This window comes from Oreochromis niloticus, unplaced genomic scaffold (genome assembly GCF_001858045.2).
Source record: "Oreochromis niloticus isolate F11D_XX unplaced genomic scaffold, O_niloticus_UMD_NMBU tig00002736_pilon, whole genome shotgun sequence".
Lineage (NCBI taxonomy): Eukaryota > Metazoa > Chordata > Actinopteri > Cichliformes > Cichlidae > Oreochromis > Oreochromis niloticus.
In genome coordinates this window covers 195,113-210,090 of record NW_020327710.1, presented here as the reverse complement: position 1 = coordinate 210,090, position 14,978 = coordinate 195,113, and the positions used below count along the sequence as shown (strand labels likewise).

The 14,978-nt window shown below is 40.1% G+C and overlaps 1 protein-coding gene and 1 long non-coding RNA gene across 2 annotated transcripts; both read left to right on the top strand.

Moving 5' to 3' along the window:
• Positions 1–1,176: 1,176 nt before the first annotated feature.
• LOC112845064 (uncharacterized) lies at positions 1,177–1,619 on the top strand. Its single transcript, XR_003217868.1, has 2 exons — positions 1,177–1,329; positions 1,469–1,619. It is a non-coding gene; the product is annotated as an uncharacterized LOC112845064 (long non-coding RNA).
• Positions 1,620–8,227: 6,608 nt separating this feature from the next.
• On the top strand, positions 8,228–13,013 carry LOC109200210 (vascular cell adhesion protein 1). The gene is made up of 5 exons (XM_019355706.2): positions 8,228–8,458; positions 10,293–10,562; positions 10,727–11,056; positions 11,690–11,944; positions 12,118–13,013. The coding sequence occupies exons 1-5, from the start codon at positions 8,386–8,388 to the stop codon at positions 12,207–12,209; spliced, it is 1,020 nt and encodes a 339-aa protein (XP_019211251.1). The 5' UTR covers positions 8,228–8,385; the 3' UTR covers positions 12,210–13,013.
• Positions 13,014–14,978: the final 1,965 nt, after the last annotated feature.

Genomic DNA, 14,978 nt, shown 5'->3' with positions numbered 1-14,978 from the left:
CTTCAGGCCAGATTTTCTCAATCAGACGATGGCTGATGCAGTCAGGAGTGAGGCGCTCTGTGAAGATCTTGTATTTGGAGGAGACTTTTTCTTTGGCCAGTAAAACCACCAACTGAATAACCAGCTGACGCGCACCTTTTTCTGCAGCTTCAGTGTCTTTTCCAGTGCTGATATTTCAGCCTGGTTGGTCTCATCTTTGAATACAAACTGCACTTCTTCTAACATTTCTTTGTCCTGTTCAGTTTGTTTCTTTGCGTCCTCTACCATGGTCTTCTCACTTTGTCGACACACAACTTTGAGGAGGAATCTGGGGTTGCCGTGTCTTTTGTCTCTGTCTTAGCCTCGGCTAATTCTTCTGTCTGCTTGTCCACTTTTTCCTGCATTTCTTTTGTGTCCTTCATCACTTTCTGCTCTTCCAGGACTTTATTTTCTTCCTCCTCGACCTGCAGGTCGCCCAGTGTACTCTTTGGCAGAGTGCACACTAATTCTGGTTTTGGTTTGTGATCGCTCAGTTTTGACAGTTAAGCTACGGTGTTACAATGAATCAGACATTCAGATATGACTGAGGGTAGCAGAACAAAATCTCATCCAGTGAATCGCTCGTGACTATAAGTAAGAAACGTGCTGGTCCAGTGCGGGGTTCACCTGCTATTTATGGACTTGAGTTGACTGTGACGTCACGGCCTGGTTCTCTTGCCTTTCATTGTTGAAACCGGCCCCGCCACAACAACGTTCCCTATTGGCTGACTGAAAATACGTAACACCCAGAAAGAACGGGCTTCCAGAGTTTCTGACGTCATGGCCCGACTCTCCCCTTTAATGTTTGAATAGGCCCGAAAACCATTTTCACCACTTACGCAAAAGCTCTTCTCTGTGGTAGAAAACCTTTATTTTCCACGCTCTCTTCACTTCCATCCGCCTCTGTCACGTCTTTTTGCCCACTCTGAGATTATTGCCTGTGGTCCTGTGGCTTACTCATAATATTTTAAACAAGCGGGCGAACTGATCTATTAATGTTTCCGACACACAGTTTACTTCTAACTGCGCTGATTTTCTACAATGAAAAATGACGTCTTCGTTTTTGTGTGTTATATATATAATGAAAAAGCTGAACTCTCCTCTGTTTAGAAACGAATGCAATTTTTAAATCAACCTTAAAACCAACCACACCGATAAAAGCGATTTGCTGTTTTAATAACGTTTAATTGCCACTGCATGAGCTCATCTTGTGTTACATCCTTAAGAGAGAGACCTGCGGCTGCCTCCTTCCTTTGGCTCCTTGGGTGTCTTTATCTGAGCATCACTTTTGCCTCCACTATGACGCCCCTGGTAGCAACATTTAACTTTCAAGGCTGTTTACAATCAGACAAAATTTGACCTCTTTGTGTAAATACACAGACGGATTCGTGAGCTCAGAGGTTACTGACTAACATCTACCTGTGTTACTCTTCTTTCCCTGTCTCCTCAGAGCCTCCAGAAAGTGTCTCCATCAGCTTTGTAAACCACACTGGGATGATGTTTGAGAATCAGCAGTACACCCTGCAGTGTAGCGTACAGAACGTAGCTCCTGTTCAGAGCCTCACTGTGACCTTCTACAGAGGAAACACAGCACTGGGTCACCTACAGTCCAACAGTGAACAGAAGAAACCAGTGAATGAGACCTTTACTCTGAACATCACTCCAGTAGAGAACATGATGGAGCCCAGTACTGGTGCGAAACCAAGCTGGAGCTGGGACCAGATGGACCACAGCGTCCCCCAGTGGTGACATCAGAAAAACTCCCTGCTATAGTTCACTGTGAGTCTGAGAGAAATAAAGACGTTCTTTGTTCTGTTTCTCAGAGTTGACATTTTGAGCATGATTCATGTCACTGGTTTGGTTTTGTGTCCTCGTGAGCGCTTTGAGGAAGAATCGAAACAGTAAAGAAATAGTGTTTGATTCTTCCTCATAGCGCTCATCACTGTTAATGAACAGGCTCTAAATAGCACCATCAACAAACTGCTGACTGACACAAGCTGATGAACATAGTGGAGGATTTAGCTGTTTACCAGTAAAATGTTTCCCTCAGAAGTTTGTGGAAAGCCAGAATAGAAGTAAACTTTGTTTGTGAATATTAAAAAATAATAATAGTAATTGTGTTTAAATCCTAAATGATAAAAGGTCGGCTTTACTATTTGTTTAAATGTGGAATCAATACAGAGTAACAAATATGCAATAAAAGAATAAGTGTATTTAAAGCCACTCCAGAAGAATTAATCATGATTTGTCTCCTTTCAGTGTCATATGGGTTGAACAATTCTCTTACTTCTCTGAACTGTCAGACTGACCTCTTACTGTCATGCTACGTGTAATTTAAACTTTATGTCAGATCTTTAGTGTGGCGAGCATCAACCTGTAAAGTAAGTAGAGCAGTTAAACATCATGAAGTGGACAAACTGACAACAGAGTATAGCAGCACAAAGTGAAAATAAAGTACAGTGGGCTGAACTGTCGACAGTACTTTCTGTTGTATATTACACCAGAAATGTGTTTTAATTTATAAATTATTTTGATTTTGCTGAAATTTTGCTTCGTATTTTTAATCTCTATCAATAATCACACAGATGGGCCTGAGCTAAAGGAGCCACCAAATCCAGATGTGATCACAATCACAGAAGGAGACACTCTACACCTGAACTGCTCCTCTGTGGGAAACCCCAGCCCTCATACACCTGGACACTTCCAACAAATAGTCCTTCCTACAGTGGCAGCGTTCTCACTATTAAATCTGTCGGCTTTGAGCATGAAGGACAGTATATCTGCACTGTGAGCAACACAGTAGGGACTGTCACCAAGGAGTTTAACATTGATGTACAAGGTGAGTGTTGTCAGATACTTCCTGGAAAACGAGTCACTGAAGTTCAATCACAATATTACTTCACAAATTAAGTTCATTGTGAGTGTTTTGGTGTTTTTAGTTTGCCTGGTATAAATGATTCTCCTTTCCTTTCTTTACCCAACCCCCGACCCCACCTCAACCCAGTTCTACAGTCAACTCCATCCCATATATAATAGCTGGGATGATACTGGGAGCTCTGGTCCTTGTCGGACTGTCAGTGGGATGCTACTGCAAACACAACTGAATGGGACACAGCAAACTCAGTAAAATTATTGTTAGTAACAGCTGAAGAAATGACTGGTTAAAATACTTGATGAATGGTTAATATGTATTTTCGATACTGATTCTGATGAGCAGCTTGTAACTGTCTATCTTCTGTAAGTAGACTTGCTGTTTGGAAAAAGCACATTTCCAAGGGAAGGTCTCCCCATTTTTCTATCTTTTTGTTTAAATGTGGTGTTCAAACTGGGCCCACGGGTCTTTGAGGGTCTCTGCTAAATAAATGTCCCCTCTGTTCTTCACCTGTTTGCTGATTCTCTTCTTAATCATTCTCTGCTTGATAATGCAGGCTATTTTCACTCAAACGTAAAATCCTTAATACAGCTCATAGGTATTCTCTCGATCTCATACATTACTTCACAATGTCTGCACATTTTCTTGGGATTATTCAATAATGCCACTTTTCCTCTTGAGTTGAATTGTATAAGAGTTGTTTTTGGAATAAAATGTGTCCTCATTGCTCAGCATCTTGAATTTTATGTCCTTTTCTATTCAAAATGCAACATAAAAGGGACTTTTAGTCATTATAGCTCACAAAGTTTGCTTTGTTTGTTTGTAATGCTGATAAGCAGCAGATTATGTATCCGATTCAATTCCATCATACTCCTGTATCCATGTGTATCCACCCTCAAGCCTTGTCCTCTGTTCTGTTTTGCTTCTGGACACTTGCTTCAGTTCCCTCGTCTCACCGTCATTCAGTTCAGTTGGTGTTATGCATATATTCTGTGTCTCTGGAAATATTGCTGTTAATCATTCATGTGTTTTATATTCTATACAGTCAGACTTCATTGAAACGGTAAGATTGATCTTATTCACTTTTTGGGGATCCTGTTCAAACTCCTGTCACTGCTAGGATCTCCTTCCTCTATGATGGGTCATCAGATACTTTTCTTACTGTGGACCCATTGTCATTTTTTTATAGTAGATAGTAAATAAAGAGAACTTCTCTGTCATTTAGTTGTTTATCTTTTACTTAATTACTTTGCTAAAGCATGAACAGCTATAAGAGAAGTTCATCCTGTAACACTTTAAGAAACAGTTAAAAGTCCAAAATGTTCTCTCCTGGCATTCAACAGCTGTCAAACCTTTTGTAAACCTCAAAGTCTTTTCATCTTGATTCACATTTCTGCTCTTATTCACAAACACTTTGTTATTTGACCTCCACCAGTTTCCAGTCTCTGTAATAGATCTGTCCTTCTGATGGCCTTGTGAGGATTATCACCACTTCTGGTTTAACTCTCCTTGCCTCTGATGGCCCTCAGGCTTTTATTCGAGGCTTTGTCTTGTCTCTCCTGACATCTTCAAGTCTTCCTCAAGCCTTTTTGCAATCAGTTTCAATCTGTATCCTTCTCAGTAACTTTCCTCACCACATTATGTCAGTCTGTCTTTAACATTGAGCTGCAGCTAATGTCATATGACTTATTTTTCTCAGAGGTGTTTCTCCCTGCCACGGTATGACTGGTCTTATTTTTTGGTGGGGGCGACTCCACTTTGCTCTGTAGCTTCATCAGAGTTCAATCAGCAGCTACTTCCTTACTTACATCTTTTCCTTTCTTTTCAACTCTTGTCAGTCACTCAGTGTTTAAATTCTTAGTGTTTTTAAAAACTGCTTCTCAGGTGGGGTATTAGCCCCTAAATTATGCTGAGGTCACACTTTTGGAATAGGTGCTGCTATTTCTGCAACCAGATTTCCTCATCCAATATTTAATAACTGAGCTGCTGGTCATCATCAAGCTATTTGGCGTACATCAGTTTTGACTCTGATGTCATCTTTTTACCTCAAAACAGTCCAGGTAAGCCATGACATCGAGCTGGTGGTGGTAACAAACCATTTTTATTCTCATTTCTGTTCGTCTTTACAAAAACTTTGTTCTCTAAACTTTGTATAATAGCCTCTCCTGGCCTCCAATTACCTCTTAGCCTTATTATAGGCTCTCTTCTTATCTCTCTTTATGGACTGATAGCTCTCAAGCCTTTCTTTCCTTGCTGACTTCATTACTATATTCCAGTCATTTTCTTGCCCACCTTGTGTGAGCCAATCAGCTCCCATTCCATATACTTTAAATCTCATTGCTCTTCTGTCATCCTGCCTGTCAGACTCTCATTTGTGTAACCTTTGTCTCACCGCTTTCCCTCAGAGCTCCATCCAAGCCTCCATCTTCATCTCTGGGGGAGTCCCATCCTAACTCCTATCACTGCTGCGATCCTGTTGTGATTTGATGGGTCATTGGCATTTAATCATCAAACTGCGTATCTGTGTATCTTTGCCTCAATAAATGTTTTGCTGATGCCTTTGGTTTATTTTGTTCAGCTTAAGTACAAATTTCAAATTTCTAGTTTAGTTATTTCATTTCAGATTCTGGTGTTTACTTGTGATGGGCACTATGTGATGGGCACTAAACAATGTCAACCTTTGGTTATAATGGACGATACATATTTTCCACTGGTGGCTACATCATTTTAAACAAACCAGCCAAACTGCACAGTCCTTTAAATCTATACAACAAGGTTTCTAGAGACCATCTAAAGCAGAGTTGGGCAATTAATTTAACATGACAAACTGGATCGCATCACTAAGCTGAACTCAGTTCTGTTCAATATTAATTTGATCTTTTTTCAAAGTGTTGGTGAGAGTAGAGGCCACAGATAGGCAATTAAAGATAAAACAGACAGTGTTAAACGATATTCACCAAAATAACTGTGAACAACATTTGCCTATTGTTATTACATTTCAAAGACTTAACTTTTTACACAGTGTTGTGGCCATTTTTATATAGAGCCTTTTGTCAACCCTAACTGAGCCAGCAAGGGTTCAGCTGATGTTTTCCACCCATTTGACTAGAGCTCAAAGCCTTTCCACTACCAGGCCAGCTCACCTGAGTGTCATCAACCCTATGAGCTGCAGTATAAATGGACCAGCTCTGCTATATTATCTGCCTCTCAAGAGTGGTAACCAGACTCAGTCGTACATGTACAATAACAGTAATGGGCTATTCTATTGTATTCTAAAGATTGAAAGATTGCCACCCTTAGGAGGAAGCTCATTTCCACCACTTGTATCCACGATCTCGTTCTTTTGGTCACAACCTACAGCCCGTGACCATAGGTGAGGGTAGGGATGTAGCTCAACCAATATATTGATACGATCTGGTGCAGAGTCTGCATCACTGCACCAATCCATTTGTCGATCTCCCGCTCCCTTCTCCCGTCACTCGTGAACACACCATGATATACAAAAACACTTCTCCAATTGGGGCAGGAACTCGTCCCTGACCTGGAGTGGGCACTCCACCTTTTTCCAGTTGCAGACCGTGGCCTCAGATTAGGAGGTGCCGATTCTCATTCCCAGCGCTTTGCCCTCGGCTGCACTCCAGTGTGAGCTGGAGGCCGTCACCTGATGAAGCCAATAGAACAACATCATCTTTGAAAAGCAGAGATGAAATTCTGAGACCACCCAAGTGGAAGCTTTCCTGGCCTAGAGTGTTCTGGTGCCCTGTGGACTTACGGACACCCTTATGTTACAACATAGTGTTTGCACAGAAGTCCAGTAACAGAACACCGCTCGGGTTCAGGTCTGGGAGGCCGTTCCTCTCATTCACGCCCCTCCAGTCTCACTCATGTTTCCCACATGAGCGTTGAAGTCTCTAAGTAGGACGACAGAGTCCTCAAGTGGAGCACCCTCAAGAACCCCGTCCAGGGATTCCAGGAAGGCCAGGTACTCAGGCACAAACAACAGTCAGGAGCTGTTTCTCAAGGCGCAGGAAACACACCCACTCAAAACCCCAACGTACAGGGAGATACTCAGATACCCACCCCAGCCCACCGCCTTTCATTATTGCAATAAGATCATGATGGTGTAGGCATTTGATTACTAAAGGGAGGTGTTGAGACATCAGGTCATATACCAACATGAAATTCTTTCCTTTTTGTTACTATATTTTATCTTTTCAACTGTGTAAAGTATAAAACAAAGTTTTTAATGAAATTGTGACCATGTGCATCTTGTTTCTCTACCTGATTAATTCTTTTATAATGTGAGAAAAACAAAATACAGTACACAGGCAACAGATTTATTCAATAAAACAGACGGAACGTGATCCAGCACTAAAAGCTATGTAATGCAATATGTAAACTGCTTTTTCCACAAACATTTGCTTCAGTTGCATGCTGTGTGAAAAGCTCTGCTGGTTTTAAATGTGATCACTGGACAGAGAGAGAGGTGGTGTTTATGGTGTCCAAGATAACAGGATCTATAGCTTCTCGTGCCAGTGAAGGCTGCTCAGTCTGAGCAATTCAGGTGAACCTTGGAAATGACCAGAAATCTTCATTTTTCTGATCTTTGGTGTCAGCAGACCCGGGCAGATGTGGTTAGAGATTCATCTCCCAAACTGACTCTCTAGTCAGAGTTTCCAGAACATACGGCTCTGTCTCTACACATCCAGCTGAGCGCATGCTGTGTATGTCTAATTTTAAGGTTTACTTTTTTAACACTCAGATTACTTTAATAAATGCTTTGTATGTCAGAGGGAAAAATGGATTTCAATGAAGCTTAAAAGAAGAGATATAAGTGATATGTCTGCAAATCTGCATATTCACTGTGAACCACTGTTTGTTCATTTTATCTCGTGTTTTTGTTTTGTTGTTCTTCATTTTGTCATTTTTCCATTATGTGTTTTATCCTATTGTAAAGTGTCCTTGGGTGTCTTGAAAAGCGCTTTATAAATAAAATGTATTATTATTATTATTATTATCATCATTATTATTATGTGAGGGTTTTTCTATCCTAGTAGTTTCAGCATCTGAACAGACTAGAACCAGTCAAGGGCTGACTTACAAAACTGCTGTTCTTACGTTTTCCCTAATGCCCTGTTAAAAAGGTGTAACGCTCCATACTTACTCACATTATGTAAAGTCAGTTGAAAAAAAAAATTCTTCAGGGGGATACATGGGAACCTCCCCAGGAAGCAGACCTGACCTGCCTCTGTCGGGCTTCCTGTTTGGTGATTTTACGACACTTACTTTCACTTTCACTGAAGGCATGGCTGTTATAATAAAACAAGCGGATGCACTGCTGAAAAAAAACAAACAGCCTTCACTGCCAGCATTGTTCTCTGCAACAGAAAAGCAAAACAGGAAACTCAGAGCCCATTTCCTTTCGAGCCACCTTTGGACTTCATGTTTGATCATTTTCTTCATCACATTTGATTTCAAAAAATCTAGCTGGGACAATGTTTATTCATTTTATTCTTCTGGTTTCCTACTCACTTACTTTTCTGTGCACCCACCAAGTGTCCAGCTTTGGTAAGTGAAATGTTTTCCAGCTATAAAAAGATAAACAGACTGTTTATACCATAAAAATTTATTGCTTCGTTTCTTATTTTCATATCATACAGCTGCTAAATGTTGATGAACACTGATGAACTCAGAGGCATTTTTTACAAGTAATTTAATGAAGGATTAAATATTTATTTGAAGGCAACATGAGAAACTGGATCTGTTGTGGAGGGCAGCACCAATAATCTGAATTCAGTTATGCTCAGGATTAATTTACTCTATGTATAAAGTGCTGCTGGTAAGAGCAGATGTTACAGTTAGAAAATCAAAAGGTGAAATAGATAGCATTAGTAGTAGTAATAATAATAGTAATTATTAATAGTAATAATAGTAATTTTATCATTTTTTAGCCAATATTACCCAATACAGCTAACAAGAAAATGAGCACATTTTTGTCAAATTTCAAAGACTTTTCATTTTTTACAAAGTGCTGTTGCTATTGTGTTTGCAGTTTAATTTATCTGCAGTTTTTCACCTGTTTTCTTGTTCCGTCTGTTTTGGGATTGAACAACTGCATTAAAGTCAGACTGAACACTGTCAAACGCTGGAAATTCTGTATCTGGATTTGTTAAACTTCATACTGAGAGTGTTTGTTCACATATGAAGGTAGATCCAAAAAGAACAAATAATAAAAATCCAGCAGTGATGGGGAGGGAAAGAACTAAATGGTAGCGACGCACCCCAGGAAATATTACATTAACCAATACAAAGGTTTTACCGGTTGCCAAGGCACACAGGCTTGTTATTGACAGGCTAATCAAAAAAATTAAAAAATTTAAATAATTTTATTAAACAAAATATGGAGCTGAAAGAAGAAAACAGTGAATTAAGTGGCAGGACCTAAAACAATTAAAAGATCACCCTTTATTACCAAACATGGCTTATAAGATTCAAAGATTCACTGCCACTATATTGCCTTAGTGAAAACAGCAGCTCAACAAACTACTTAACAGACCTCATGGTGGGATCCAACTCACCACCCTTTAACAGCCAAACAATCGCCAGGGGAAAATGAACCCGATCAGCATCGCTGTGGCGGGGCTGTGATCGTTGCTACCGTCTATCCATCCATCATGACGGGAATGAGAACCAAATGTCAGGAGCCTTTGAATAGGCTACAGCTGCTCCTTATAACCAACCTCTGATTATAAAAGCTAGTCGAGGTGTTCATGCAGCTTATACAGCTTGAACAAACTTCTACAAACTCTAACCCAATATATTATTTGTTTATTTAATTAATTAAATAAATAAATAAATAAATAAATGAATACAAATTAAAATTGCAATGCATTTTTTATCTCAAATATAAGATTGTTTATCTTATTTAGTAATGCCACACTTTGGGACTTGATGCTTTTATTATTAGTCTTAGATATTTAATTATTTCCTGATATCTCATTTTATCAAATTAATCAACAAAGTTTCAGTAGAACAGCTTAAGTGCTTCTTGGAATTGGTTCTCCAAAATCGCTGGACCTCTTCTGGAGTGATGGAAAAAAATTCTTCCTAAAGATGTTTCTTCATTTGGTGTTTTGCTGATGGCCCAAAAATCAGACAATAGGTTTCTGCAGACAGGTTCATGTTTTCCTTACATTCATTTCCCTCTTCAGGCAACTTTTCTTTTCAAAGTTTTCTTCTGGTTTGCTTTTTTTGTTAAAAAAAAAACAAAAAACTGAACCTTGAATCTTCCCGGACTTTCAGTTTCCAGTTTCACCATTTTGATCAATTAATTTCTCCTCTTGTTTATCAACTTTATCCAAGTTGATCTACCCAATAACAACATTTGATGTGTTTCTTACAGATCCTAGCTGCACAGAGTTTCCTGTGTTCACTCCATCTGCACTGGTAGTGAAGTACGGTGACCCAGCCAATGTTACATGTGATGCATGTCAGAAGGACTGCAGGGGAGATTCTTTTGGTTTGGAGACACCTGTAGGAGAAGTTAGACAAAATGGAACCACGATGATCTGGACGGTTGACAGACTGACTGAATGGGACACATATCTCATCTGTTATTATAACACTGATGATGGTGATCAGTGTACTAGCACTGTGGATATAACCATCTACCGTAAGTATACTTACCTTAGAATGTGAGACGTTCTAGTGAACTTTACATCATTTGTAATCTAAATTTGACCTCTTTGTGTAAATACACAGTTAGATGGATTCATGCTCTCAGCAGTTACTGACTAACATCTACCTGTGTTACTCTTTCTTTCCCTGTTTTCTCAGAGCCTCCAGAAAGTGTCTCCATCAGCTTTGTAAACCACACTGGGATGATGTTTGAGAATCAGCAGTACACCCTGCAGTGTAGCGTACAGAACGTAGCTCCTGTTCAGAGCCTCACTGTGACCTTCTACAGAGGAAACACAGCACTGGGTCACCTACAGTCCAACAGTGAACAGAAGAAACCAGTGAATGAGACCTTTACTCTGAACATCACTCCCAGTAGAGAACATGATGGAGCCCAGTACTGGTGCGAAACCAAGCTGGAGCTGGGACCAGATGGACCACAGCGCCCTCCAGTGGTGACATCAGAAAAACTCCCTGCTATAGTTCACTGTGAGTCTGAGAGAAATAAAGACGTTCTTTGATCTGTTTCTCAGAGTTTGACATTTAGAGCATGATTCATGTCACTGGTTTGGTTTTGTGTCCTCGTGAGCGCTTTGAGGAAGAATCGAAACAGTAAAGAAATAGTGTTTTGATTCTTCCTTATAGCGCTCATCACTGTTAATGAACAGGCTCTAAATAGCATCATCAACAAACTGCTGACTGCCACAAGCTGATGAACATAGTGGAGGATTTAGCTGTTTGCCAGTAAAATGTTTCCCTCAGAAGTTTGTGGAAAGCCAGAATAGAAGTAAACTTTGTTTGTGAACATTAAAAAATAATAATAGTAATTGTGTTTAAATCCTAAATGATAAAAGGTCGGCTTTACTATTTGTTTAAATGTGGAATCAATACAGAGTATGAAGATAATTAACCTGTAAAGTAAGTAGAGCAGTTAAACATCATGAAGTGGACAAACTGACAACAGAGTATAGCAGCACAAAGTGAAAATAAAGTACAGTGGGCTGAACTGTCGACAGTACTTTCTGTTGTATATTACACCAGAAATGTGTTTTAATTTATAAATTATTTCTATTTTGCTGAAATTTTGCTTTGTATTTTTTCCCTCTATCAATAATCACACAGATGGGCCTGAGCTAAAGGAGCCACCAAATCCAGATGTGATCACAATCACAGAAGGAGACACTCTACACCTGAACTGCTCCTCTGTGGGAAACCCCAGCCCCTCATACACCTGGACACTTCCAACAAATAGTCCTTCCTACAGTGTCAGCGTTCTCACTATTAAATCTGTCGGCTTTGAGCATGAAGGACAGTATATCTGCACTGTGAGCAACACAGTAGGGACTGTCACCAAGGAGTTTAACATTGATGTACAAGGTGAGTGTTGTCAGATACTTCCTGGAAAACGAGTCACTGAAGTTCAATCACAATATTACTTCACAAATTAAGTTCATTGTGAGTGTTTTGGTGTTTTTAATTTGCCTGGTATAAATGATTCTCCTTTCCTTTCTTTACCCAACCCCCGACCCCACCTCAACCCAATTCTACAGTCAACTCCATCCCATATATAATAGCTGGGATGATACTGGGAGCTCTGGTCCTTGTCGGACTGTCAGTGGGATGCTACTGCAAACACAACTGAATGGGAAACTACAAACTCAATAAAATTATTGTTACTGACAGCTGAAGAAATGACTGGTTAAAATACTTGTTAATAAATGGTTAAAATGTATTTTTGATACTGATTCTGATGAGCAGCTTGTAACTGTCTATCTTCTGTAAGTAAACTTGTTGTGTCACGATCCTGGGTCTTTTGACCCAGCGTTTTGAGTTTTAGTTTATGTTCATGTTTATGGTTTATGTTTAAGCCTTTTAGGTTTTCTAAGTTCATTTTTTATCATGCCGAGGTTGTTATAGTTCTTTGTTATTAGATTTCCCTTGTGACTTCCAACCCCTGTTCAGTCTCCCTAGCCCTTCATGTGTTTCATGTCTGTGTCTTATGTTGTCAAGTTCAGGTTATCATGTCTGCGTCTTATGTTTCCTGTCTTATTTTGAAGAGGCCTTGTGTTTCTATGGTCAATGTGTTTAGTTTTACTCTTCCTCTGTGATGTCGTTATGGTCATGTGTGTCAGCTGTTTCCCCATGTGTTCCCACTTCCCTCATTATCCTCCTGTGTGTATTTAGTCTGTGTGCTTTCACTTTTTCTTTGTCGGATCGTCTGCGTGGTTCCCATGCCATGTCCTGCGTTCAGGTTTTTCATATATCCTCATCACGTTGCCATATTTAGAGTTTGTTTGTTTTTTCTATTTGCCAGGGTTTTTCATGGTTCATGTTTCCTTTCTAGTTTACCCAGTTTAGGTTTAGGTTATTGCTTAGTTTGCATTGTTTTCGCCCTTTTATTTTGTACTGTTCTGTCTGCTTTAATAAACGGCTCATCATCAGTTAAGTTTGAGTTTTAGAATGTCTGCACCTGGGTCCACTCCTCACACTCCACGCAGTTTGCCTCGGCAGACTGTGACATGTTGTTTGGAAAAAGCACATTTCCAAGGGAAGGTCTCCCCATTTTTCGATCTCTTTGTATAAATGTGGTGTTCAAACTGGGCCCACAGGGTCTTCGAGGGCCTCTGCTAAATAAATGCCCCCTCTGTTCTTCACCTGTTGGCTGATTCTCTCTTTAATCATTCTCTGCTTGATAATGCAGGCTATTTGTTCTATACAGTCAGACTTCGTTGAAACGGTAAGACTGATCTTATTCATTCTTGGGGGATCCTGTTCAAACTCCTGTCACTGCAGGGTTCTCCTTCCTCTATGATGGGTCATCAAATACTTTTTCTTACTGTGGACCCATTATAATTTTATTTTTTTTAAACAATGGTACAGGTGTTTGTGCCTGCAAACATAAACCAGAGGCTCCTTCATTTTTCTAGTGTTACATCTGGAGGCGATTCTGCTGGCACCAGTTAACAAAGTCCTCGGTCAGTCCTCTGGACTCCCTGTCGTCTCCATCAGCAATGAGACCAACAACTGCTGAGTCATCAGCGAGCTTGTGCAGGAAGCAGATAGCAGAGTTGTAGCAGAAGTCTGTGGTCTATATGGTGAAAGCAAATGGAAACAGAACTGGTCCCTGTGGACTGCCTGAAACAACCCTATTAGACACACAGTTCTGGATCTTTACATACTTTGGTAAAGTAATCCAGGATCCATGTGGTGAGGTGATCATCTTGTTAAAAGGCTTCAAGCACTCACAGCACTTTTTGCGGTAATAGTTTACTATGGCTTACACACTAAGTAGCACTTTTCCCAACACAAATACTCAAACACTGCTGCTTTGACTGCAACATGTAGTATGTTCTCTATATTTTGTGTTTAACCTTCATATAGTGGGATGTTCTTTGTCAAATATGCTGTAGACCTTACCATGGTTGTGACATGTGCTGGCAGCATTCATAATGAATGCTGCCAGCACATTTCTTTTGGGAAACTCAATGTTGAATCTTCAAGCTGATATCCATATTTATGTGACTTCTTTACCTGTTTGCCAGTGTTATCTGGATAATTGAAGCCAGATAAGGAAAATGTTGAATAGGAAAATCAGGTCTGCGGTATAATTTTTTTCGAGGCTTAAACCTAATGTTGCCTTAAGCTCCTGTCCTCCTCCTCTCACCCCAACCGGTCGCAGCAGATGGCCCCGCCCCTCCCTGAGCCTGGTTCTGCTGGAGGTTTCTTCCTGTTAAAAGGGAGTTTTTCCTTCCCACTGTCGCCATAGTGCTATCTCATAGGGAGTCATTTGATTGTTGGGTTTTTCTCTGTATGTATTATTGTAGGGTCTACCTTACAATATAAAGCGCCTTGAGGTGACTGTTGTTGTGATTTGGCGCTTCTAAAATAAATTGAATTGAAGCTCCAAATCCTGATTTATACTACAGGCCTCTGGCACTTTTATTTTTGCTGACATGTCAGCTGGTTTTGTTTGCTTTGCTGTTTTGGTGTTGGCCCTCCCTAAAATATTCTTGAACTTTTTGACCTCAAAATAAAAATAAATTCAGATGCTGAAAAAACTGGTATGTAACTAAACGCACCCTTCCTGTGGCTTTCTCGTATCAGCTTATCAGTCGTGCGCAGGTCTGGACTGGTAATCTGTCATACTGGGCATCTGCCTGGTGGGGAAATGCACATTTGGGCCAATGGGTCTGGTGAAGGGTTGAATCTTAAATGGTGTCTTCCTGGCATGTCGGTTAGAACACATGCCACCCATCAAATGCAGTTTGAGAATTTATCTATGATCCAGCATTTGCACCATGATAGCATTAGGAGTATAGTGTGGGACACAGTGTGGGAGTATAGTCTGAAAGTAAATGAACAAGGAAATAACATGTACATTAACAACGCACAATATACAGCATTTATAGAG